Source organism: Miscanthus floridulus, chromosome 5 (genome assembly GCF_019320115.1).
Source record: "Miscanthus floridulus cultivar M001 chromosome 5, ASM1932011v1, whole genome shotgun sequence".
Classification (NCBI taxonomy): Eukaryota; Viridiplantae; Streptophyta; class Magnoliopsida; order Poales; family Poaceae; genus Miscanthus; species Miscanthus floridulus.
Window position 1 is genome coordinate 121,331,763 of NC_089584.1, and position 27,480 is coordinate 121,359,242.

Consider the following 27,480-nt stretch of genomic DNA (forward strand, 5'->3'; position numbering starts at 1 on the left):
TGCAGGGGCACTATTTATACACTTCTATAGCACTTTACATGGACAAAATTACCCCTGCAACTGCCCCGATCTAGGGAATATTCCTATTCGCCGAGGTAATCCGGTCTTCTCCATCTTCACCTCCCTCGGGTTCCAACCACCCTCGCCACAGGGCGGTGGTCCCGTCGGCCAGCTGTAGCTGCTCGGGCCACGTACCGCCCCTTCCTTAGCGATGAACAGGTGGAGAGTTCCTGCAATGCCAAAGAAAATTGCCCTGTGAAAATGCTCAACTGACCCTGTGTGTTTGCCCGATGGCCAAGCTTTCGCCCGATTGGGCGCAAGCTCCTTCTCAGCTACCCGCTCTCGCGTCGTGTGAAAGCACGTGCGACGACCGAACGCTCCCTTTCGCTCTCAATAGGACGTGAAAGGCGTCGACCACTGTACGAATCCCCCTTTCCCCAGCAAGGGGTGCGAAAGCAGATGAGTGTAGCCCAATAGTAGCCCCTCACCGCCGCCGTAGGACTTTGGTGATGGTGGCGGTGGCACATCTTCCCTTCTCGGGCCCCTGCGCCGTCCCCTTGAGGTGCGAAAAGGAGTGCAGTCCCGCTTTGGTGTGCACCATCTTTTCGCAACTCTATGCTACAGTTCTGATCTCCAGTAACATTTATGTATATTTTATTATTGTCATCGTTCATTGTTTTTTAGGCGAATCGTCGCATCGCCCATGGTCATTGGCCTTGTTTCGAAAATTGTGCCTTTTGGGGATTCGCACCTGCGATGGTTCGAAGCGCCTGAGGGGCACCAATAAGTACCCCCCTTCATATTGAAGAGCCGTGTTGCCCTTTGCCTCCTCCTCCTCAGAGCCCAGTTTCTTCTGCCCTTTCGCCTCAACAAGCGCTTGCCTTCCATTTGAGTTGCTTCGTCAAATGCTTTCACTCCAGGTTTGTTCTTTTTAACTCTTGATTTATGCTTTCGCCATTTATGTTTGGTGTGCGCACGTCTTTTCCTTCCTTTTGTCTTCCCCTTTGTTAATTTCGCCGCCACTTTAGATGGCGCCTTCGGTAGAGAGCTCATCATTTGCGTCCTTGCCTTCCGAGTCATTGAGTGGGAGCAAAAGTTCTACTAGTTCCCGTGTTGAGCGAAAAGGTCAAGATTTGCCTGCCGAGAGGGAAGACAACACTGACTGGGCGAAAGGGCAATGAGGAGGATGAGCCATCATGCCCATCTGTCTTCGCCCAATCAGAGCATGTTTCTATTGTTGATTCTAAGGAGACTCCCCCAATTGTGCTGCCTACAAATTGCTTGTTTTATCTTGGGCGGTCTAAGGTTACTCATAATTTAATCTAGGAGTATGTAAACAAGGACTATCTGTGGGCCTTGATTGCTAGCTCCTTTCGCCCTCCTGGCGATGAGGTGATACCACAACCAAGACCCTATGATACCACAACCAAGACCCTATGAGGCTATGGGCCTCGAAGAAGCGGGTCGGCAAGCAGGAGCTGAGCGTGCCGATGGGATGTGCCAGCATTCACCTACGCAACAACTAGGCGAATGACTACCCGTTGATGCGTCTATCGACCTCCAACAAGGGGTGGCATTCGCAGTGGTTTTACGTCAAGGATGACGTGGCTGCCCCCTTGCCGGCGCATTCACCTTATCGGGGTTGTGGAAGTGGGGTGTCCTAGATAAGGACAAGAAGAGGATCAAGGACCATCTCGCCGCCCTCCAAATTCTGAAGGAGAGGGGTGTTAAGGGATCGGGGATCATCGGCGCCTACCACACGTGGAGGGTGGCGCCACTGATGAGCCACGTGCTTCCCCTGTACCTGATGGCACTCGGGGCATCGCCTAAAGGGACGGCACTCACTGACGAAGCGCTCCCCCACCAAAGTGGTGTAGTGGATCAAGGAGGCGATGGAGCCTTCGAAGGACACCGCCGGTGTTGTCCTTGACTTTGTATATCCGGTGCCAGGACATCCTCCAATGCGGTCGAAACCGGGGTTCATTGATTTCATAAGTTCCCCTTTCCCATGCCTTTTCTTTACTTAAATTTCCGACCCCTTAACGCTAACCTCTAGATAGCGGGACCAGCCAAAGAGACTCGTCCTCGGGGATAGCCTGGCTCCACTACCGAAGGACCGGATCCTAGCGGCAGCGAATCGCACCACGCCCGAGTGGGATAAGAGGATGAGGGAGCTCAAGAAGAAGGAGATGCTATAGAAGCAACAAGCATGGGATCAAGGAGAGGAGACAGGCAGTGACAACGACGACGATGACGAGTTTGATGAGGTAGTTGTCGACATGGATTGGGATGTCCTGGAGGGCGAAGATTCACTGACAGACACCCAATTATCCACGCAGGGACCCTTCCTGTTCCACATGGGGGAAGTGAGTCCATGAGGCTGGTGGAGGTGGGCCAAACCAGCGGCCCATCCTCGAGGCCGGTGGGAGCCGGTGGATCCGCCGCTACACCCGGGGTGCTGGTGAAGGATCAGTGGACAGGGGGAGGCAGATCTACCGCTGCCCCCAAGGTGTTGATGGAAGGGGGGTGGCTCTGCTGTCGTGCCCCATGAGCTGATGGGGGTGGGTGGATTTGCCGCCAGGCCCGAGGTATTGACAAAGAGGGACAACTCCATTGCTGCGCCCTTGGTGATAAGGGAGACGAGCCCCCCTACCTAGGAGCAGGGGGTAGGCTTGAAACGTTCTTGCCCAAACAAGTTGGAGCAAGGATCTGGGGGTTCGTCCCCAAAACGTTCTCGTCGCCCAAAAGCGCTAGAGTAGGACACCGATTCCCCTATTTTTTCCCCTTCTTTTTTTGTTTTTCTGTTCTAACCTTATGCCTTTTACCTCTTGTAGATTCTTGTGATGGGGCCATTCTTTGGTGCTGGCGCCCAACAAGAGCGTTGCTCTTTAGGCAGGAGGGACACTGTTGCCCGACGTCGCCCCTATTTTGGGCAAGAGCGGAACCGACGTTGCGGCCTCATTGGTCGGTCAGTTGCCGCCTATGGTGGCGCCCATGCCCTCGATGGGTTAAGCAGGCGTCGGGGCTGAAGAGGCACCCTCAAGGGTTGCCGAGCAGATGACGGTGGAGGTGACACCGCTACCTACGTTGGAGCAGATGGGGTTGCCGCTCGTGCTTGTGGCATCCTCTACGGTGGGCGCGGCGCCACAAGCCAAGGCCTCGGTGCTACAAGCGGAGGTTGCCACGATCGCGCCAAGTCAGGAGCAGCCGGACACAGCCACAGTGGTGTCTAAGGGGGCGGCACAATCTGTGCCTCAGGCGGCCCAGGTGATAGAGCCCAAGGTGGGTTGGACTGAGGGGGACACGGCCGGAGGGTCCTCGAGTGCCGTGGTGGTGGTGGAGAGGACCAGCGGGGGGTCGCCCTCGGCCCTGATGTCGGGGGGCATCCGCTTGCCCAAGCGGGGTGAGCCTCCGCTCTAGTGGATGGATCCTCAAGACCCAACAACGACTCTCTTCTCACTCGATGATGATGCTGAGAGCATGGAGCAGGAGAGTCTCAATATTGGGTTTTTAGCTATGATGGCTGCCTTAAGCTAGGCCAGGGGCATCCTGCGTGATGTCATTATTCCCAATGGCTGGGTATTCGCTTGATCTTCTCCCTTGCTTTCTTCTTTCTCCACGTATTTTTGTATTTTCGTATTTTTGATACCGGTCTTCTTTTCAGTCCCTCATTGCTCATAGTCGGGACAAATCCCGGTTCCTCTATGAGCAAAAGGTGGAATGGGGCTACCTCACCGAGGAGGCTCGACTACAAGGAGACATGGGTGCGCAGCTTGCTGCCGCCTAGCAGCGGGAAGCCGAGGCATGTCGGGACGCGAAGGAGATCCATGGGATGTTTGAGGACCTATCGGCGAGGGTGAAGCAGGACAAAGAGGCGGCCACCAGGGTCCGAAAGGGAGTGGGACAAGCTGCTCTAGAAGGACACCGAGGCTAGCCAATGGGCCGCTGAGCTCCTAGTGGAGCTAGAGACGGAGCGGGATCTCAAGCTAAAAGCTAAGGACAGGTCCACGGCGCTGTAGCGGAGGGTGGATCAGGATGCCGAGGCAATTGCCTAGCTACACAGGGAGCAAGATGAGCTGCTCTAGACTGTAGAAAGGCTCCACTCAAAGCGTGGCACGGCCCACGAGGAGCACGACTAGGCCATCTAAGAGCACGACGAGGCATATCAGGTGGTCAACTCCCTCTGGGTGGATCTTGGAGTCATGGTGACCCAAAGATTGGAGGTCGAGAGCATCTCTACTGGGCTAGGTAAGGAGCTCACTGAAGTGCGGGCGATTCTTTAGGCCGAGAGTGATGAGCATGATCTTCTGCGCACCATCGTCGGGGTGGTCTTTGATGACCTAGGGGTGGCGCAGTCGGAGGAAACTAGCTCTCTTGTGGCTCGTGCCATGGGTATCACGACATAGGTGGGCTAGCTCGAGGAGGATGCCTTTCATGCTAGGATCACCCAAGCCTTCACTATTGCCTGCTCTCATTATGATCAGGAGATCAACTTGGAGGTATTGAGCCTCACGCCTGGCTATGAAGACTCCAAGCTGAATGAGATTGAGAAGGCGGTGACTTCCATTGCGTGGAACCTGGTGAACAGGCTGAAAGACATGGTTCTCCCTTCGAGGAAGTAGTTGGTTGAATAAGTTTGATAAACATTAACCTGTAATATGTGGACAAGTGTCGGTACTTTCGTGTCCAAAAATAGATTCATGATTTCGTTTTGCAATTTTGTTCCATTCATTTGAGCTTACTTTTTTCCCCTTTTGCATTCAAAAAAAGGTTTATGCGATCTGATCTTTCCATTCGTTAAGACTTGTAGGGCCCAAGGTGTTTCGAAGGAAATTTTGATTGTGCTGGTGAGCAAAATTACCATAGCCGTCTGGGCATAGGCTTTTTGCAGTCTTACCTATCTGTTCCTCCGAACCTTGTCGCCAGTCTCAATGTGAGGAAAAGGTCTGATGTAATGACTGTTTTAAACAAAGAAAGGAGGTATCCGTACCTTTATCAACCCCTGAGTGAGATCTGAACCCTTGTGGTCGCTGGGGCCAGATGTTACTAGAGATCGGAGCAAGGGTAGCGAACTTACTCTTGCATTCATGCGCACCCCTTACTTAGGATTTTGGCGATCGCTGCGTGACCGTGCGTTTGGTCTCATTGTTGGCCTAACCTTCCCCAAGCCCTCACGAGTGGTGGGAGTTCAGTCAAGGGTCGGCTTGTTTGGTGATTGTCGCCCCATCCATGGTTTCCACAACTAGAGGGGTTAAGGTGACGTCGCTTGCCTCGACAGCTCGAGTGACGCACTTTATGAGCTCGCTAACAGGGATGTTTGGATGGAATATGATCCCGTTGCTTTGTGACAGGGTCGGCAAAGCCCCTAGGTGGCGTTTCGTTGCTCCTTGGCCCACCTTCCAATAGATTCCCCCTCAATGGGGATTCTATGGGCTTGGCTAGAGGCTGGACTGAATTCAAAGGTTGAGATGACCCTATCCGCCTCAATGCGGGTTGGGCAAAGGCCGATGAGGCTCATCTACATTTTCTCCCCTGGCTCTGGTTTGTCATGAGGCGGCCCTAGACCCTTTGTGGGTCAGCCTTTGAACCTCATTCTCTCGATCTTGGATCAAGCGGCTCAAGCCCCCAAGCCCATTAGGGTCTAATAGGGGTCGGCCGTGTTTCGCGTGTCACCCCATCCTCAGTTTCCATCACCAGAGGGGCTGAGTTGATGACACTTGCCTCGACGGCTTGAGTGTCGCGCTCAATGAGCTCGCTAACGGGTATGTTTGAGTGGAATCTGGGTCCATCATTCGCTGACAGGGTCGGTAGAGCCCTCATGTGCTATTCCACTACTTCTTAACCTACCTCTCGGTAGATGCCTGAGCCGTTCGGTAGGCTCAGGTGGCCCATTGGCCTCTCCTCGACATAGATTCTATGGGTTTGGCTCGGGGTTAGAATCGAACAAGAAAGGTCGAGATGTCCCTGTCCACTTTTGAGTGGGGTTAGGCAAGGCTGCTGGGGCTCATCACGGTTTTTCTCCCCTGGCTCTGTTTGACACAAGGCAGCCTCGAGCCCTTTGTGGGCCAGCCTTCGAACCTTGGTCAGTTGCCGCTCATATCAAATGAGGCGGGCGCCGCTTCATGGTGCGACACGAAGTGTTGAGATGCGAAGATCGCATATGCAACGTTTGGATGATGGGATTGATGTGTGATTTAATTGAAACAAAAGCGAGGGTCGATAATATTACCTCGGTGGTACAAGTGATGAGTTCTTACTAGACACTTCCATGCGGGTTTCGAGTCTGGCATTTGCGATACAGCCGGCGTGACCTGCATGAGCATCACGATTCTATTTCTGTCTCTCGATGGCGATTCGAGCCGTTCGATTGACTTTTAAGCGACCTAATGGCTTCTCCTTGAAGGAGTTTCTACAGGTAGACCCCTCTAAACCCCTCTAGAGAAGGTGGATACAGGAGCTCGGAGTATGGGGAACTGTGAATTCAATTATGCTGGTGAATGAAAACACTGTAGTCGCCGGGGCGTAGGGTCTAGCGTTTTGTCCAGTTCTTACTCAAAGTTCTACACCCGCACCTCACATCTCTGGTTTTTTAAACATAAGGAGGGGGTTAGGCGATGAGGATGTCTAAACAAGTAGACACCCTTGGTAGCCCCTGAGCAATGTTCGTGCCCCTACCATTGCAGTAAGTGAACAGATGTGCTTATCTTTCAGTGTTCGTTTGTTCATCATTTTACCTAGGCCGTCTGATCGACCTAGGAGCCCCATTGGCCCCCCTAGACAGGGGTTCTATCATCGGGTCATTCCATGGTCCTGCCTGGGGAAGCGGAGAGTCGCCTGCATGCAGGTGCGCCCTGATTCTCGTGCCTGGTGAGCGGTAGTGGTGGGGCATGCCCAGGCAATGTCTTGTTTGACTAGGCGACGTCTCATCGACCAGAGCGCATCCCGTTGGTCCAGGCACGTCCCCTCGGATTCCTGCCAGCATTGATTTCCCATCTGCATTGAATAGGGGAAGGAAGAGAGTTTTTCATCCAACCTTTCACCTTTCCTCAACTATTGCACCTCTTCCTTAAATAGGGAGGGGGAGGAGAGTTCTCATCCCACTCCTTCGCCTGCTTATGAGCCGCTGCCTCTTCTTCCTTTCCACCGAATGTGTTCGTGTATTGCTGTGGTTCCTTGGTAAGAGAGGGTAATGCCAAGGAGAGAAAAACTTATGGATCCGCTTGTGAATCCGGAGCGTGATGTCGAGCTAGAGGTTATCCAACATAGATGAGATGGCGTTGGCCACCTTTGTCGAGAAGGGGCCACCTCCACCGAAGGAGGAGGTGGACTAGAGGGTGCTGAGCGTCATTGGCTTTGTTGTCCTTCATGGCGGCCATTCTTCAGCGGGAAATGCCCCCCGCGTAGATGTCGTTGTCAGGGTTGCAGCTGATGATGATGGCGTAGTCCATGGATGCTCCAGTGGAGGTACCATTGTCAGGGTTGCGGCTAATGATGATGGCATAGTCCCTGGACGCCCCAGCGGAGGCACCACAATCACCGATGTGGTGCTCGATGTTGTAGATGATAGCACCCTCGAGGATCCTATGGGGTGGTAGGACATCGCCGATGGAGAGCATGGCACGGTGACTATAGTAGTACTCGTAGTAGGGCTGGTCAGAAATTGTAACTATAATCAAATAAGTTTGTGGGGCGCCCCCCGAATGAATAGCCTTCTGTATTAATGAATACATCAGTCCTTTTCATGAAGAAATTACTTTGTAAGCAATGAATTTGTGCAAAAAAAATAAATGAGTTTTCAACTTTCACTACGACAAACAACTTTTCGTCCTTTCTCCCTCTTTTTGCAAAAGGGATTTTGGTGCCTTCCGACCCTTCTCATAGTTAAGGTCGCAAAAAACTTAGCGTGCGGGAGCGCCAACTCTTATCACGCTGGTGAGAAGGAGGCCGTAGCCATGGGGCATGGGTTTCCCATAGTCCTACCAGTTGTACTCATATTTTGTTCCCAAAATCCTAGCCTTTAGGACTTACCATGAGAAAAATTGGGAAAACATAGAGAATGTTTTGCAAAGATAACACAGAGAGTGTTTGCAAGATAAACATACTTTTATCAGCCCCCGAGTGAGGTCTGACCCCTTGCTCTTTGTAGGGGTAAGAAGTCACTAAAGATTGGGGAGTTTTGGAGACAAAACTAATAAGAAAGAGTATGCGTTTATTTAAGGGTAAAAACAACATAGCTGCTCAATGTTCCAGGCGTTGGTGATGACCTCGCCATAGACGGTTTTCAACTTGTAAGCGCCTGGCTAGAGTATTTCCGCGATGATGTAGGGCCCCTCCCAAGGCGGGGAGAGCTTGTGATGGTCCTTGTTGCTCTGTACAAGGAGGAGAACCAGGTCCCCGATGTTGAAGTCTTGGTCCCGCACCTATCGGCTGTGGTACCAACGCAACGTCTGCTGGTACTTGGCCGAACGGAGGAACGCGATGTCGCAGGCTTTGTCTAGCTAGTCCATGGCATCTTTGTGGGATGCCTTGGCTCCCTATTCGTCATATGCTCTAATTCTTAGCGCTCCGTAGTCGAGGTCCATTGGGAGGATGGCCTCGAAACCATAAGCCATGAAGAAAGGTGTGTAGCCGGTGGCCTGGCTGGGAGTTGTCCTTAGGCTCCAGAGCACCGTAGGGAGCTCGGCGACCCAGCATGCACCGAACTTGTTCAACCGGTTGAAGATCCTAGGCTTGAGGCCCTGTAGGAGCATGTCGTTTGCATGCTCGACCTACCCATTTGTTCGAGGGTGTGCGACGGCAGGCCAATTGACTCAGATGTGTTGTTCATCGCAAAATCAAATGAATTTCTTGCCGATGAACTGCATGCCATTGTCTATGATGATGGAGTTCGGTACTCTGAAGCGATGGATGATGTTGAGGAAGAACAGCACAACCTGCTTGAATTTGATTGCGGAGATTAGCCGAGCTTTGATCCATTTTGTGAACTTGTCTATGGTGACAAGCAGGTGGGTGTAGCCCCCGGGCGCCTTTTTGAGAGGCCCAACTAGATCGAGCCCCTAGACCATGAAGGGCCACGTGATGGGGATCATCTGGAGTGCCTAGGCTAGGGGGTGAGTTTGCCAAGCATAGTACTGGCACCCTTCGTAGGTGCGTATGATTTGCTCAACGTCGTCTACTATAGTGGGCCAGTAGAAGCCCTATTAGAATGCATTCCCAACCAAGGTCCTAGGCGCAGCATAGTGACCATAGACCCTATTGTGGATGTTGCCCAGCAGAAGCTTCCCCTATTCGGTAGGGATACAGAGCTGCAACATCTCGGTGGGGCTCCGTTTGTAGAGTTCGCCTTCTACAAGAATGAAGGACTTGGCGCGACGTGTGAGATGTCAAGCTTCTGTCTTATCCGTCGACAGCATGTCATAGAGGAGGTAGTCAAGGTAGAGTGTTCTCTAGTCATCTAGAGAGTCGGGCTCTATCGCTGGATCCTCTTCAAGCTCCATGACACCGAGGCCAGGCAGAGCCATCGGTTGGTCAACCCCTAGGGCTGGATCAAATGGGCTATCATTGGCCTACTCTAACCCTTCATAGTGCACCAAGGGTTTGTGTTGGTTGCTGGTGAAGACGCCCATCGGCACCGGTTCTCGACCGAACGCTGCTTTTGCAAGTGCGTCGGCCGCCTCATTGAGGCGCCTTGGGATGTGGTTGAGTTTGAGGCCATCAAATCTGTCCTCTAGTCGTCAGACCTCTTGGTAGTACATGGCCATCTTGGCATTGTGGTAGCTTGACTCTTTCTTGACTTGGTTGACGATCAGCTAGGAGTCGCCCTGAATGTCGAGGCGTTGGATGCCCAACTCGATGGCGATTCATAGATCGTTGATGAGTGCTTCATACTCGGACACATTATTTGATGAGGGGAAATGGAGACGAACCATGTACCTCATGCGGACCCCGAGGGGTGATATGAAGACCAGCCCCACGCCGACGCCCTTCTTCATCAATGACCCATTGAAGTACATCGTCCAGTACTCTTGATCGATGACCGCTGGTGCTGTCTGGACCTCGGTCCATTCCGTGATGAAGTTAGCCAACACCTAGGACTTGATCGTCGTTCGGGAGGCATATGTGATGCCTTGATCCATCAGCTCGAGTGCCCACTTTATGGTTCTTCCCATGGCATCCTAGCTCTAGACGACCTCACCGAGGGGGAACGACGTCACGACCATCACGGGGTGTGACTCGAAGTAGTGATGTAGCTTCTTCTTGGTGATGAGGACTATGTATAGGAGCTTCTAGATCTAGGAGTAGCTGGTCTTTGGGTCGGATAGTACCTCGCTGATGAAGTACATAGGGCACTATACCTTGAGCGTATGCCCCTCTTCCTCCCGCTCCACTACTAGGGCAGTGCTAACTACTTGCGTGGTGGCTGCTATGTATAGCAGGAGGGGTTCTTCACTGCTTGGAGGAACTAGGATCAGGGGCCTTGTTAGAAGCAGTTTGACCATGTCAAGTGCCTCCTGGGCCTCAGACGTCCACTCAAAGTGGTCGGCTTTCTTCAAGGGTCGATAAAGGGGGAGACCTCGTTCGCCGAGGCGTGAGATGAATCGGCTGAGGGCGGTGATCGGTGAGGCACACCATGATTCATTGAACCCCGTTTATGTTCTGAATTGGGCCTATCCTCATGATGGCCGAAATCTTCTCTGGGTTGGCCTCGATGCCGTGCTTGGAGACGATGAAGCCGAGCAGCATGCCCCTTGGGACCTCGAAAACACATTTTTAGGGTTGAGTTTGATGCTATTTGCTCAGAGTTTCGCAAAGGTTTGCTCAAGATCAGCGACGAGGTGATCAGCCCATTTGGACTTAACTACGATATCATCGACGTAGGCCTCAATGGTCCACCCAATGAGGTCCCCAAAGCATATGAGCATACAACGCTGGTACATAGCTCTAGTGTTTTTCAAACCGAACGACTTTGAGACATAGCAGTACGATCCGAAGGGGGTCATGAAAGATGTCGCGAGCTGGTCGGATTCTTTCATCGTTATTTGATGGTAGCCGGAGTATGCATCAAGGAAGTAGAGGGTTTCGCACCCCAAGGTAGAGTCGACTATTTGGTCTATGCACGGTAAAGGAAATGGATCCTTTGGGCATGCTTTGTTGAGACCCATATAGTCAACACACATTCTCCATTTCCCACTCTTCTTTCGTATGAGAACGGGATTAGATAACCACTCTAGGTGGTGTACTTCCCTGATGAATCCAACGGCCGACAGTTTTGCTATCTCTTCACCGATGGCCCTATGCTTTTCCTCGTCAAAGCAATGCAGGCGTTGCTTCACCAGCTTGGAGCCTGGATATATTTTTAAGGTATGCTCAGTGACCTCCCTTGGAATGCCTAGCATATCTGAGGGTTTCCATGCAAAGATGTCTTTATTGTCGTGGAGGAAGTCGATGAGCGCGCTTTCCTATTTAGAGGAGAGCATGGTACCAATGCGTACCATTTTACCCTTGGAGCTACCGAGATCTATGAGGACCTCCTTGGAGCCCTCTACCAATTCAAATGACCTGGTCGACTTCTTCACGTCGGGCGCTTCTTCGACGACCTCCTCCTTGCGGACGGCGAGTTCCCTAGAGGTGACGATTGCTGTGGCATGGCCGCATCACTCGACCTCGCACTCATAGGCCTGCTGGAAGGAGGTGCCAACGGTGATGACCATGTGGGGTCCTAACATCTTGAGCTTGAGGTATGTGTAGTTGGGGATGGCCATGAACTTTGCGTAGCATGGTCGTCCTAGGATCGCGTGGAAGGTTCTGGGGAACCCAACCACCTCGAAGGTGAGGGTTTTAGTCCTGTAATTAAATGGGTCCCCAAAGGTAATGGGTAGATCTATCTGTTTGAGTGGCATGGCCTGCTTCCTAGGCATGAAGCCATGGAAAGGTGCTTGGATTGGGCGGAGGCGCATCAGGTCGACGCCCATCATGTCAAGCGTCTTTGCGTACATGATGTTGAGGCCGCTGCCTCCGTCCATCAGTAGTTTGGTGAGGCGCTTTGGGCCAATGATCTGGTCGACCATAAGTGGATATCTTCCTAGGCGTGGGATGACATCCGGATGGTCGGTCTGATCAAAGGTTATGGTAGACTCCGATCACTGGAGGAAGGGAGGTGTGGCCAGTTGGTTTATGTAGACTTAGCGGCGTGTGACCTTCTGACGACATTTGGAGTCGTAGGCCACCGATCCTCTGAAGATCATAAGGCAACCATCCGGTGTTGGAAAGTCATCGTCCTTCTCCTCGGCGTCATCCGTAGTGGGGGCAGGTTCCTTCCCTGCTCTCCTTTGTTGGAGCTCCCGGACAAGAACTTCTGCTTAAGGCTGCAGTCCTTGAGCGGATGCTTTATGGGAAAGGCATGGTTTGGGCATGGCCCCTTAAGCATTTTTTCAAAGTGGTTTAGAGCACCCTCCATGGGCTTCTGACCAACCTTGCAGTCAGCAGCAGCCATGAGGGAGTCCTTGTGTCATTGCTTCTTATTCTTTCTTTTGGCAGAATGATTGGAGGTGCCTTCGTTGGCACCCTCATCCCGCCTTGCCTTGCCCTCGAGGCGATCAAAGGTTGCTCTGACCGCCTCCTCTCCTGAGGCATGGTCAGTGGCATTATTTAGGAGTTCCTTGGTGGTTTGTTGGCCCTTGCATTCCAGCTTATGAACCAAGGACTCGCAGGTTGTCCCGGATAGGAAGGCTCCTATTATGTCAGCGTCGGTGACGTTAGGGAGCTCGTTACACTGCTAGGAGAAGCGCTGGATGTACCCGCGGAGGGTCTCACCGGCCTTCTAATAGCAGTTCTTGAGGTCCCTTGGGTTCTTAGGGCATTTGTATGTGCCCTGGAAGTTTCCCACAAAGATCTCCTTTAGATCCGCCCAACTCTAGATTGCGTTGGACAGCAGGTGTTCCAACCATGCCCGGGTTGAATCGGCCAAGAACAGTGGAAGGTTGCGGACAATGAAGTCATCATTATCCGCACCACCGGCTTGATAGGCAAGCCGATAGTTTTCAAGCCAAAGTCTGGGGTTTGTCTCCCTAGAGTATTTAGGGATATTGGTAGGTGGTCGATACCTTGGCGGGAATGCAGTGTTGAGGATGTGCCAGCTGAAGGCCTGAGGCTCTGGTAGGCGAAGGCTCATGCTCTGGTCCCCGCTGCTGTCGTAGCATCCACCGCGTCGAGGATGATAGGCGTGGTGGGCTCCTTCCCTTGGGTTGCTATAGGCATGTCTGCGCGCGCCGATGGTGCTGCGTGTGTCGTGGTTGTGGCTGAGACGTTGATGTACTGGTAACGCAGCGCGCTGCCCAGCGCCTTGTGGTGCTTGGTGGACTGATGCATCCCTAGCGAGATGCATCAAGGGCATACGCTGGCTGGTGTTGGGCTCGTGTCATTGAGACAATGAGCTTTTTGCCTGCTACGCTGCTGCACGCTAAAGTAGTGTGTGAATTTCGCGGTGGGCCCGATGATCCTCGGGCGTTATGGCCTTTGGAAGGCCATGGAGCAAAGCCATCGCGGCGGCGATGTTCTAGCTTGCCCGAGCAAAGTGAGGAAGGGTTTCATCGTTGGCGATGATCCTTTGGTTCATGTCGTAGGCCACGGCACGTGCGCGCCTACCATATCCATGGCGATCGATCTCTTGATCGACCTCCGCGTACTCTTGAACAAGCTATTGTCTAGCTTTGTCTATCTCCTGCTTTTGGGCTCTCAGCTACTCCACCCCTATGTGAGGTGGGGCCATTGTCCCCCCTTTTGATCCATCATCGAGGTTGCCTGCTGGGGTAGCGTCATCCATGGAGACGATCTCATCGTGTCCCTCGGGGGTACCTACCATGAAATATTCCCAGGAGGGGTGATGGCTCCCCCTACTAGAGTCAGAGCCAGAGTCTGACCCTGGCCCTCTACGAGGAGGCCATGGAGGAATTCCGTGATGCTTTCGATCATCCCCATGAACTCGTTGTTCACAAGGGACGAGATCGTGCGTTGTGCCATAAGGTGGCTAACGGTCGCCGCGGCATTGCGGAGATCGAACAGAAGCACCATCGGGGCGCTCTGTGCGAAGTGTTCCAGAGAGGGGGTGAGGTGGTGCGGGTCCTCCCTGGATAGCTAGGGTCCAGTGGAGACGCCGGGCTAGCACTCAAGCCTCCCATAGTTGAAGCTGACGGAGGGAAGAGACTAGATGGCGGTGTGAGCCAACGCCAACTCTCCTCCCACCGTGATGATGAAGTCCAGGTCACCGAAATGCATGTGTGCGCCTAGGACCTAGCTGATTGCGTGGCTAGCCATCTGAGGCTTGATTTGGAACATGCAAAGGCCCCTACCTGGCATGCCAACTGTCGGTGTTTCGAACAAACACCAGCTAGTAAATTTATAATTATTGTGCATTAGGCCCGGATGGTGCACTAAAGGACACAAGATTTATACTGGTTCGGGCTGAATGTCCCTACGTCTAGTCTGCTGCTGCTCATGTTATCAGTACCGAAAAAGGTTCGTAGTAGGGGGTATAAACGGTCGAGAGAGGGGAAGGTCCCAAGTCTCTGATGGAATGGTCAAAAGGACGCCAAGAGCTCAGTCGCTGCTTGGTTATGTGTGTGATGTGTCAAATTGATCTCCCTTTCATGGGGTGTCCTGCCCTCTCTTTTATAGACCAAGGGGGGAGTAGGGGTTATAGATGAGAGAAAGAGGAAAAAACCAAAGGCAGAGAAAGTCCTTTGAGGGCACCGGGTCTTCCTTTTCCCTTGAGCCTGCCCTGCTGACATGGCAGACCATGCTAGGGCTAGCATGCTCTACCGATCCTGATAGGGCTAGGCTCTGACTTTGTTCCAGCGAGTGGTCATGTCCCATCCTCCCCCGGTGGATGGTGTAGTGCGGTGCATCAGGGCGCTGAGCCATGACTCTATGGGGAGTAGATGGGGAAATGACTATATGCCTATCACTGTAGATGATGTGAGTTCTTCCTTGGATTGTAGCGGTTGTCATATGTCTGTGTTAGTATCCGTGCCTAATAACTCATGGCAGCGCCTACAACACTGTGGGAAAAAAGCCAGCGCCTACAACACTATTCGAGCACTGTTAGGTCAGAAAGGGCTTAAAGTGCTCATCTCGTCGTATCCTGATGGTACCTTGCTGCAGGCATGCAGGGTATGGTCCTCGGTACTGCGGTTGACTCGAATGTCATGTCGTACCCTATGCTTGTCAGCATGAAGGAGCAGGGTGCAATCATCGGGCGAGGTGGACCCAGACCTCAGTTGTCGAGAGAGGTGGAGCCCACCCTTGTACGTCGGGCAGGGCGAAACCAGCCCTCAGACGTCGAGCAAGGGCGGAGCCCACCCTCGGACATCGGGCGAGGCAGAACTAGCCCTTAGACATCGGGCAAGGCAGAGCCAGCCCTTAGCCATCAGGCGGGGCAGAGCCTGTACTCTGACATTGGGCGAGGTGGAGCCCGCCCTCGGACGTCGAGCGAGACAGAGTCTAGCCCTCGGGGGTCGGGCAAGGCAGAACTAATCTTTCATCGTTTAGGCAAGAAGCGTAGTAGCGTTCTTGTTTGACCGAAAGCGTCAACGCTCGATGGTTATTAGTTCCACCTCTTTGGGTACCCTGGTATTAGGTCCCCAACAATAGCCCTAGAGCCCTCGAGTGATTCAGATAGAATCACCCAGGGGGTATTTTGACTTGCCAGAGGGTGCGTGCAAGCCCACCCGTCAGGTGTAGCCCCTGGGTGATTTGGATAGAATTGCCCGGGGGGTAATTTTGGACCCTTCGCGGGTAAGGCTATGAGCTTCAGTTTTTGCCAGCTGGATAATTTTAGGGAACCCTGGTATCCTGTTCATAGGGATTTCGTCTAGGGTCAGCCTGGCTGGGACTCAATTGTGGATCAAGGCTCCCCTAATTCTCATGTACCTGACTCCTGGTCGCTCATGGGCCCATCCCTCATTAGGGCAGCCATCGAGACTATTGGGCCAACCCTTAGACTACTGGGCCTAGGTGGGCCGGAGAAGAAGCTTTTTGACTTTGTATCCCCTCTATGGGAAAAGAGTCTGGTCCACTCAGGAAGGCAAACCATCCGGTGTGATTCTAGTGGGAAAGGATAGGGATTGTGGGCATGTGTCCCACGATGTGACATGGTGGTGTGTCATGGTAGGCTCAGAGATCGAGGCGGATGATTGCCCTTCTCGCATCCGTTGCCCCTATAAAACCATGAGGTTCACCCCTAGGGTTTCATACTTCGCCTCCTTTCCTGAGTGTTTGACTTGATGGGTCGAGTATGATGATCACCCACTCCCGACCAAACAAAAGTATGAAGCTGCTAAGAGGGCGAAAGGGAAGAAACCTGCCCCGATGAAAGACAAGGGACCAGCCAAGTCAAAAGGGCAATGGTGTGTTGCTAGGTAGATCTGGGCTTCCGAGCCTGGTGACGTGTAACTAGGGGCGCAAGATGGCAAGGCCTTCAAAGAAGAGCCAGAAATTTACCCTTGGTGGTTTGGATTGTGATAGTGTTGTGGTTGATACAGAAGGGGTATGTGAGGCTTCAGGCGTTGCTTATTTTTTATGTCAGAGGCTTTCGCTATCTGAATAGATTTTTGATCGGTATTTGTGGTGTCTTTATTTTTTCTAACCGTGTATCTTTTTTGTCCTTGGTTTTCTTTTAGGGTACCTTGATGTCTGGTTGGATGGCACCGAAAAGGCCTGCTGCCGTGACATCTTCCATCTTTGATGATGATGATGTTTCTTTGATGGAGATGCTGGCCTTTCCGAAGGCTGTGCCGAAGAGGCCTGCCTTGCAAGACGACGGCTCAAAGAAGCACAAACATGCATCTCTCAAGCGGAGAAAATGAAAGGGACTAACCAAGAAGGGTGTGAGAAGGTGGTTGAATAGATGAAACGCTCTAACATTCGGGGGCCCGAGACAGGTAAGAGCCGCTTTTATCATGAGGTAGCTCGACTAACTCCTAGCTTGGCGAAAGGCTTGCTTTTGGGTCATGGCCCTTTGATTCTGGGTGCGAAGGAGGGTGTCGGTGCAAAAAGTGACCAACACGTAAATATTTGTAGTTTTGCTGTATGTTGTGATCAGATGTGGCCTAGCACTCAATGACACATGGTTTATACTAGTTCAAGCAACGTGCCCTATATCTAGTTTGAGTCGATCAATGACTTTATTTCTGAGCCTAGGTGCTCGAAGTTTATTGCGGGGTTACAAAGGGAAGGGAGAAAGATGGGGGATATAAGAGGTCTGATTGGACTCTGGTCTATAGGGCTGAGAGTGATAGGAGCTCCACTATGTGCTAAGTGTTTGAGCATGTGCTCGAGGTTTGAACCTAGCGGTTCTACTATTGTGTGCGAGTGAACCCGAGGATTCCTCTATTGGGAGAGAGCGCATCCCCTTTTATAGATGAAGAGAATGGCCTTACAAGCGAGAGAGAGAGAGTATGCATGCTACTAAGTCTTGTTGCCCACGCCATCAGGTACCGCCCACAACACTATTGATGTCCAGAGGCATGTGGGGGGAGCTTTACCGTGTTTGTCTGGTATTGGACTTGATGGCGCCCACAACACTATAGGGCAAATGTTGACGCCCACAACACTGCTTGGGTTCTGTTATGCCTGGAAGGTTGTAGGGCATCCTTCTGACATGTCCTATCGGTTACTGTTCTACAGGTGTGCAGGGTATGGTCCTCGGTATCGTGGTTGACTTGAGTGCCCTACCTTACTTGCTCCATCCGTTTCCTAGTCCTCACCGAGTGGGCATCCTCGGTCGGTTGGTTTCAGTTGGCTCTGACTGTGCTAGTTGGAAAAGAGCTATAAGCAGGGGTTCGGTGCATCCTCAATCGGAGATGTGGGTCGGAGTTAGAGGCAGTGTTTGGCCAGGCCTTTTGGTCGAAGAGGTAGGCCGGAGTCAGAAGTGAGTGTTGTTCCTCTCTGGCCAGGCCTTCCGGTCGGAGAGGCGGGCTAGAGTCGGAAGCGAGCACTATTCCTCCTTAGTGAGGCCTTCTGGTCGGAGATTAGATCGCACTTCTAGCCTATCATTTAGGTATTTGGGCCAGCCTAGGAGTTTGTGCGTTGTTCACACATCGTCTACTGGGTCGAGCCATTGCTAGGAAGCTAGACCATGAGGGACCCTAGGTTTATGAACCTGACAAGAGCCCCCGAGCCCCCGGTCGATTCGGGTAGAATCGTCTATGGGATTTTTGTCTTGATGGTGGGTGAGCGCGAGCGCACCCACGGGGTAGCCCACGAGCCCTAGGGTGATTCAGGTAGAATTGTCTAGGGGGTTTCGTGTTGCCAATGGGGGAAGTTTTGTTTCATCAGCGGGTGTAGCCCCTGAGCCCCGAGGAGATTTAGGTAGAATCACCTAGGGATTTTGTCAGCGGGCGTGCATGAGGCATTTTTTAGGGACCGAGCAAGACGAAGTCACGGATCTTGACGTCGGGCGTAGCCGAGGCAGTTTTAGGGGTCGAGCGAGACAGACTCGCAGATCCTAGCGTCGGGCGTAGCCGAGGCAGTTTTAGGGATCGGGCGAGACAAAGTCATGGATCCTGGCGTCGGGTGTAGCCGAGGCAGTTTTAGAGATCGGGCGAGATGGAGTCACGGATCCTAGCATTAGGCGGAGCTAAGGTAGTTTTAGGGATCGGGCGAGACGGACTCACGGGTCCATGCATTGGGCGAGATGGGAGATCAGGTGAGTCGGAGTCGTGGATCCAGGCATCGGGCGTGTCGTGGGATCGGGCGAGTCAGAGTCATGGAACTAGGCACAGCCGAGGTGTTGGGTGTCTTGAGCCCCTGAGCCCCGTTGGGCTTTGGTAGGGGTCGATTGAGTTTTGTGCGTTACCCCATCCATAGTTTCTCACAACCGAAGAAGTTGAGCTAACGTCGCTTGCCTCGATGGCTAGAGTGATGCGCTCGGTGAGCTCGCCAACGGGCACATTAAAGTGAAATCTGGGTCCATCATTTATGACGAGGTCGGCATAGCCCTCATGTGACATTCCATAGCTCCTTAACCTGTAACCTGGCAAATGCCTGGGTCATTCCGGAGACCGACCCGAGTGGCCCGCTGGCCTCCCCTCGATGGAGATTCTATAGGTTTGGCTGAGGTTAGGATCAAATGAGAAGGTTGAGATGACCCTGTCTACTTCGGGATAGACTGGGCGAGGGCCGCTCGAGGCTCATCTGTGTTTTCTCCCCTGGCTCTGTTTGACATGAGGCGGCCTCGAGCCCTTTGTGGGCCAGCCTATGAACCCCGGTCGGTCGTTGCTCATGTTGAATGAGGCAACTGCCTCTTCGTGGTGCAACACAAAGCGTTGTGATGCATTTAACTTCATATGCAATGCCTCGAATGTATGGAATGAATGAATGCTCATATAGATGAATGAATGATTATATAAAAAATAGTGGGGGTTGGTAATGTTACCTTGATGACTCGAGTGATGGGGTTTGAGGAGCTCCAATCAGAAATGTCTGACCAGGATCTACGCTCGTTGTTCATGATGGAGTCGGCATGGCCCACATGGGGCAACCCTTTGCTCCTTACCTATCTCTTGGCGTTTGCTTGAGTCGTCCGATTGAATCTGGAAGCCCGATGGTCTCTCTAGGGCAGAGATCCCATAGTTGGGCCTTTCCAAGTCCCACCTGGGAAGGTGGAGGGCCGCCTACGCATGGTGGCGCTTTGTTTCTCGCACCCGACATGCGGTAGTGGTGGGCCATACCTAGGCCACGTCCTGTCTGACCAAGCATCGTTCCATCGGGCAGGGTGCGTCCCATTGGTCAGGGCGCGTCCCATCATTTCCCATCCGCATTGAATGGATAAAGGGAGAGGTTTTTTCGCCCCAATCCTTTGCCCTTCTTCAACTGCTGCATCTCCTCCACAAATAGGGGAAGGGAGAGGGAAAGGAGAACTCACAGACCCGTTCATGATTTTGGAGCGCAATGTCGAGCTAGAGGTCATCCAGCATAGATGAGGTGGTGCTGGCCACCTTCACTGAGAAGGGGCTGCTTCCACCCAAGGAGGTGGTGCTGGCCGCCTTTGTCAAGAAGGGGCTGCTTCCATTGAAGGAGGTGGCACACTGGAGGGTACTGCACGTCATCAGCTTCATCACCGTCTGCAAGGCTTTCATCGGGTTGGAGCCGTACATGGACTCCTTTCGGTGAATCTTCTCTAGGCGAGCCTTATCGGAGGGGAAGATGCTCAGGACTGCGCTGGTGGGGGTTTCGCCCTTATAGCTGCTCAGGTTGGTTAGCTCATAAAGTTTGACGAGACATCCTCCAGCTACAGCAGCCATACTTCGATGGGTAGCGTCCCTGCCCAGGAGCTGCCTCGACTGCATGAGATGGGTCCGGAGCTACATGCTTTTCTGCTAAGCATCTATGGGTGCGACACCCTTGAGGTACCCGTTCCGCTCGCCGAAGTCGAGGGAGCGGAACCAGGCGGGGCCCTTGCGGCGATGGTTATGTCCGGTGGCATGTGTTGTGGCCTCACCTTTGGCATCAGCCAATGCCATAGAGCGACCATAGTAGTATTTGGAGTAGAAGTAGTCAGCAAATGTAATTGTTAAGTTCATGGGGGAGCCCCCATGTGAACAGTTTTGTATCAATGATGTTGGGTTCGTAAACCCGGGGTCCCTCGGGGACCGGCTTCCACGCCAAGGCTCGGCCTAGGAGGACGGCCTTTACTTCTTCTAGATCGGTCCAAGAGTCTGAACTCAAACAGACTGGAGCACTCGCTTCAGGCCCTGGCCGCCTTCGGCCCATCTTTCCGACCGGAGCACCTCAGGCTCATGCTAACTCCGAACGGCCTCTCCGATCGGAGCACTAGCTTTAGGCCCCGTCCGCCTTCACATGGCCTCCGCTCGAAAAGCCTGACCCGATGACCACCTCCGACTTCGACCTCATTTCTCCGACCGGGATTCATAGAAAACCCTGCTCATCGCTATTCTTCGACTGGCGTGCCAGAACCGACTAGGGACCATCCGACCAGGGATGCCCGCCCAGAAAGAACCAGAAGGCGTGCGAAGAAAGGCAAGGCATGGCTCACAAGTCAACAGCACTATACTAGGGACCATACCCTACACGAAATAGTGCTCTACAGCCGCCCTAACACAAAGTATTGTAGGGGCTGCTAGAAACTCCCATCTGGTAAGCCCCCCCCCCCCCGCATGTCTTTGGACATCAATCGCAGTATGGGCTTGATGATTTGCCAAACCGGGTGAACATAGCATGGCTCCTCACATGCCGCTAGGCATCTAGAAGTATTTGTAGGTACCGGCGTCCATCCTTCCTGACGAAGATAGCTCGACCCCCCATGCACATCTGACATTCTACAGCGACATCGACAGTATTGGAGGGCGTCAACCATTATCCAGTTTACATCACCGTAGGCAGCAAGGCTTAGAAATATATGTACTCTCCCTCTCTCACCTGTAAAGCCATCCCCTTCATCTATAAAAGGGGATGCGCTCCCTCCAACGAGGGGAGATCGACTTCTTCAAGCTCAGACTCACTAGATCGACATCAACACTCCCAACCATAGGGCCACCAAGTTCCGACCGCGACCCTTCCGATCGGAGCTAACCGAACCTCTTGTACACCCCTTCCTTTCTCCTTCTCGTTTGTAACCCCACTACAGACCTCGAGCACCTAGGCTCGGGAATAAAGTCACTGACTGACCCCCACTAGACATAGGGCATGTTGCCTAAACCAGTATAAATCCCATGTCATTAAGTGCTAGGCCACTATCGGTGTGGGACCCATGGGATACCCCGCAAGGAAAGGAGAAGATCTAGTCTAACTAGAATTCTTCCCATGTAATCTTAGTAGTAGTAGTATTCTATAATCCTACTAGGAACTTTTATTGTAAATCGACTAGGATTCTGACCTCCTGACTATATAAAGAAGGGCAGGGTTCCTAGAGATAGGACTTAGACGACAACATAACACTTTACAATCAATCCAATGCAAAGGCTAACACCGACTAGACATAGGGCTATTACTCGATCAAAGATCGAGGGTCCAAACTAGGATAAATCGACTATCTCTTGCGTTAAATGTCGAGTTCCACATACGCTGAAGCCCAAACATACTGCCCTAGGTACCCCCATGACAGGCTATCGGTGGTGACACATCGACAGCTACACGCCAGGAAGGGGCTTTCGGTGATTTTGCATCCAAGAGCTCGATGGACCTTGACAACATGATCTTCTCAACTGGATCAACCTTCATCTTCGGTTCGTGGATATGCGAGGTAGGTGACAATGGCAAGCTCCAAAGTCGTCTCCTCGAAAATTTGGATCACCATGAAGACCATTCTATTTCGGAGACTAAGACAGATCAACTTGCTGGAAGATTCGCGTAGCTCACAATGTCCGATCCAACTTAGATTTCGTGACTTTGCGCATTCGACTCAAACTCAGGTTTCACATCCGAACTGGGGTCTTACCTGAGTTCTTCCAAGAAACCGAGTTCTTTTCCAATGGGGCTTAAGAACACGGCCTTGGCCTATCAAGAATACAACTCGAAATACACTCAGAGTCTTTTCAAGAAGTCAGTTCCTTTCCCATTCGGACTCCACAACATGGCAACGTCTTATCAAACATAGCCCGAAGGATTCCTTGATCCGGTGCTTAGAATGCCATGGAAAGGAGCCTAGGAAGGTCTCGTGTTAACTATAACATCTCAAGACTACATCGTCCACTGGCCAGGTTCCGTTCCTAAGGATAGCGACACCCCACTAGTCGACAACATGACAACAACAATTCTACCCTACCAAGAAGGAGACTCAATCTACGACCTTGAAGCCTCTACTAAAGTTATCAACTACTCTGATAGTGTGGAAACCGATGCCAATAGCGGAGCAATTCACGCACGAGAAGTATTCATGATTCGTTGTCCTCGATCACCATTAGTCCCCCTAGAAGCGCCCGACGTTAGGTCATCGGATGAATCTGAGTCCAACATATCACCCTTTACCTAGGGGCACGATGGTGAGACCAAGAGTCAGAGGCAAGCCAGAGAGAGAAAGAACAAATTGAAACAAGGACATCAATGCCATGCTAGGCAGCGCAAGGAAGCTTAGATCAGATATGAGTAAGATCTAGCTGAGTACAATAGAAGAAAATCAGAGCGAGAGGTCAAAGAAGGACGATCGGCGAATACACCCTACAATAAGATCCGAGAAGCACTAGAAGAACTCAGGGCGACTTCACATCCTAGTGAAAAACAAGAACAGCTCTGGGATTTTCTTCGATCAACAGTCCTAAGGACACATGATGGAAGGACCCGCTCAAGACTACCTGTCAGGTCAACATCTCATGAGCAGGAAGATCAAAATCAAAGGAAGTCCGCTTTCAAGATACTTGGACCAAGTGGAAGTCACAACAGAGAAAGTAGAAGAAACCATAGTCAAAACGACTGAGTCAAACAACCAAGAAAGGTCAGAAGCAAAGCACCTACTCGGATGGCCACACGAAATTACTCTCACCAAGACAACAGTTGGCAAGAAAGGGGTGCTGAATCAGAATGCATAGAAGCCAGAACACACGATAGATTCCCCTATTTTGCAAATAGACTTGCTTCAATACGACTGCCTCACAAGTTCAAGCCGTCCAACCACTCCAAGTATGATGGCAAGATCGAACCAAGGCAGTGGCTCAGGATTTACTCGCAATCGATTGGATTTTGTGGAGGAGATGATGATATCAAGACCTTGTTCTTTCCCATGGCCCTAGAAACCATGCCCCTTCAATGGTTTTATAAATTGAATCTAGGATCAATCAGAAATTAGGAGGACTTGCAAAGAGTTTTCTGTACAAATTTTGCGGGAATCATTACACACCCATCACCCATGCAGAATTAAAAGGACTCAAGCAGAAAGGGGGTGAAAGTCTCAGAGATTACTATCGATGATTTGGCGAACTACATGCTCAAGTATATGACATCACTGAGCGAGAAGTAATTAAAGCTTTCTCTCATGGAATTATGGCTAGGTGGCAATTTTAGGACTTCTGCAAAGAAACCCCAAGAAACAATGAAGAATTCAGACGCACAATAGAAAAGATGATTACAATAGAGGAGAAGACACGAGAAAGGTTCCTAAACAGAAACAACCGAGACAACCCGGACAAGCAAAATCATCAAAACAATAGACACCAGGAAAGAAAACATGGACCAGACAACACTATAGCGGTGACTGACAAATCAAGGAAGTTTTCCAAGCCCAGAAGGTATGACGACATTGAAAACATGCGTTGCATCTTGCACCCCAAAGGAAATCACACCATCGGAGATTGCTACACCTTCAAAGATCGATACACAAGAAAAGATGGTAAGGAGAATACCAAAGAAGGCAATTAGAAAAAAGAAGAAGACAACCACGAAGACAAGGGATTCCAAAAATCCAAGGGGGCAGTAGCAGTAATCTTTGCTAGGGTTCTAGATTCCAGAAGCAAACATCAAGAAAAGCTAGCACTACGAACCATTATGGCAGCAGAACCAACTACTCCAAGATATCTCAACTGGTCATAGTACCCAATCCAATTTTCAAGAGAAGACCAATGGACTAGTGTAGGAAACGCAGGCCATTACCCACTGGTTGTAGATCCAACTATTGCCAGTATGACTGTCACAAAAGTACTAATCAATGGGGGAGCTGGACTCAACATCATTTTTTTAGAAACTGTAAGGAAGATGGGACTACAACTCGTTGGGATGATTACACCAACGAGCACCCCTTTTTATGGCATAGTACTTGGCAAGGCAGCGATGCCACTTGGACAAATCACTTTACCGGTTACTTTTGGGACTCCCTCAAACTACCATATAGAGTTCATCAAGTTTGAAGTTGCAGACTTTGATTCATCATATCACGCAATCCTTGGGCGCCCAGCACTAGCAAAATTCATGGCGATACCGCATTATCCGTACCTGTTGCTTAAGATGCCAGGGCCTAACGGTGTCCTTTCTCTGCGGAGTGATTTGAAGCGCGCTTTTGACTACGACGTTCAGGCAATCCAAATTATAGCAAAAGCACAAGCCACCGATGGTAGAAAAGAAATAGCCACTATCGCAGTAGAAATAAGCCTAGAAGAGCTAGAGATACCGGCTAAAAACTCAGCATCCTCGCACCACTAAAAGAAGCCGACGTTAAGCAAATCGACCAGGGCATCAGTGATCCCTCCAAAACGGCAACCATCAGCACCCACCTCTCAGCAAAATAGGAAATCGCGCTCACCAACTTTCTTTGGGACAACAAAGATATCTTCGCTTGGAAGCCAATCGACATGCCAGGTGTCCCAAGAGAGTTGGCTAACCACAGAATTGATATCAATGAAGGCTTCAAGCCTGTGAAGCAACGACTATGACGATTCTCACTCGACAAGAAGGCAGCAATTAAAAAAGAAATCACAAAGCTAATGGCAGCCAGATTCATCAAAGAAATCCTCTATCCAGATTGGCTAACAAACCTAGTTCTAGTACAGAAAAAGAATATGGATGAGTGGCACATGTGTGTCGACTACACAGATCTCAACAAAGACTGCCTGAAAGATCCGTTCGGGCTACCACACATTGATCAGATAGTTGATTCAACAACAGGATCTGCCCTATTATCCTTCCTTGATTGCTATTCAGGATATCACTAGATCACATTAAAGGAACAAGACCAGAGCAAGACATCTTTCATCACCCCGTTCGGTGCCTACTGCTACAAAACCATGTCATTTGGACTCAAGAATGCTGGTGCCACTTACCAAAGAGCTATCCAAACGTGCCTTGGTGATCAGATTGGGAAAAATGTAGAGGCATATGTGGATGACGTAGTAGTAAAGACAAAGAACCCAGATACACTAATTGAAGACTTAAAGCAAACCTTCAAAAAACTGAAAAGATGGAGGTGGAAATTGAACCCAAACAAGTGTGTATTCGGAGTTCCTTTAGGACAACTACTCAGATTCTTGGTCAGTCATCGTGGAATCAAAGCAAGCGCCAAGCAAATTCGAGCCATAATAGAGATGGGCCCTCCTCGAAGTGTCAAAGCTATGCAGAAACTAACAGGCTATATGGTGGCCCTCAATCATTTCATATCAAGACTCAGTGAAAAAGGGTTACCTTTCTTTAAACTGCTAAAGAAGACAAACAAGTTTGAGTGGATAGAAGAAGCCAACGAAGCTTTCAAGAAGCTCAAGGCATACCTCACCTCCTCGCCCGTGCTCACACCTCCAAAGAAATACGAAGACATGATGTTGTACATTGCGGCAACTTCTACTGTGATCAGCACAATGATTGTCGTAGAAAGAGAAGAAGAAGGGCATGTATATAAAGTACAACGCCCTGTATACTACATCAGCAAAGTACTGTCAAAATCAAAAATCCAGTACCCGCATGTGCAAAAACTACTCTACGCCCTCCTGATCACTTCACGCAAGCTTCGCCACTATTTTGAAAGCCACAAGATTACCGTGATGACAGATTTCCCACTCGGAGACATCCTACACAACAGAGACGCAACATGGTGTATATCTAAGTGGGCAGTTGAACTTGGTGCTCTCAATATCGATTTCACCCCATGGAAGGCCATTAAATCTCAAGCCCTAGCTGATTTTGTTGCTGAGTGGACAGAAATTCAACAACCTATGTCAAATACCATCCTTGATCATTGAAAGATGTACTTTGATGGATCACTCAAGCTAGGCAGAGCCAGTGCAGGTGTTCTCCTCATTTCTCCAGACGGAAAACAACTCAAGTACGTCATTCAGATATTATGGCAAACTACAAACAATGAAGCAGAATACGAAGCCCTCATTCATGGGCTACGAGTGGCAATTACCCTTAAAATCAAGCGTTTACTCGTATATGGCAATTCAGCAGTAGTCATCAATCAAGTCAACAAAGATTGGGACTGCACCAAAGAAAACATGGGCGCTTACTGTGCAGAAATACGAAAGCTCAAAAAACATTTTCAAGGATTAGAAATTCTACATGTCCTACGCGATTCTAATATTACAGCAGACGTCCTCACCAAGCTCGGATCAGACAGGGCAAAGGTCCCACCTGGTGTATTCATAAAGGAGTTATTAGCTCCCTCTATCAAACAATCCGATGAGATAACCCTTGAAATCTCAGCTAAAGGCACCCAGATTTTGGTAATCACCACCTTATGGACCCAAGTTTTTATTGATTATATCAAAGAAAATAAGTTGCCAGCAGATAAAGAGGAAGCTACCTGAGTTGTTCGTAGAAGCAAAAACTACGTCCTAGTAGGGGACAAACTCTACAAAAGAGCCACGTCATCAGGAGTACTCCTCAAATGTGTCTTATTTGACGAGGGCAAAGAGATCCTAGATGAAATACACTCAGGTTGCTGTGGAAATCATGCCGCCTCAAGAACACTAGTCGGCAAGGTATTCCGCATCGGGTTCTACTGGCCAACCGCTTTGAAAGACATAGAAGAACTTGTTAGAAAATGCAAAG

At 50.9% G+C, this 27,480-nt stretch overlaps 1 protein-coding gene across 1 annotated transcript; it reads right to left on the reverse strand.

Moving 5' to 3' along the window:
* Nucleotides 1-11,654: 11,654 nt before the first annotated feature.
* LOC136455247 (uncharacterized) lies at nt 11,655-12,068 on the reverse strand. Its single transcript, XM_066455361.1, has one exon. The coding sequence runs from the start codon at nt 12,066-12,068 to the stop codon at nt 11,655-11,657; it is 414 nt and encodes a 137-aa protein (XP_066311458.1).
* Nucleotides 12,069-27,480: the final 15,412 nt, after the last annotated feature.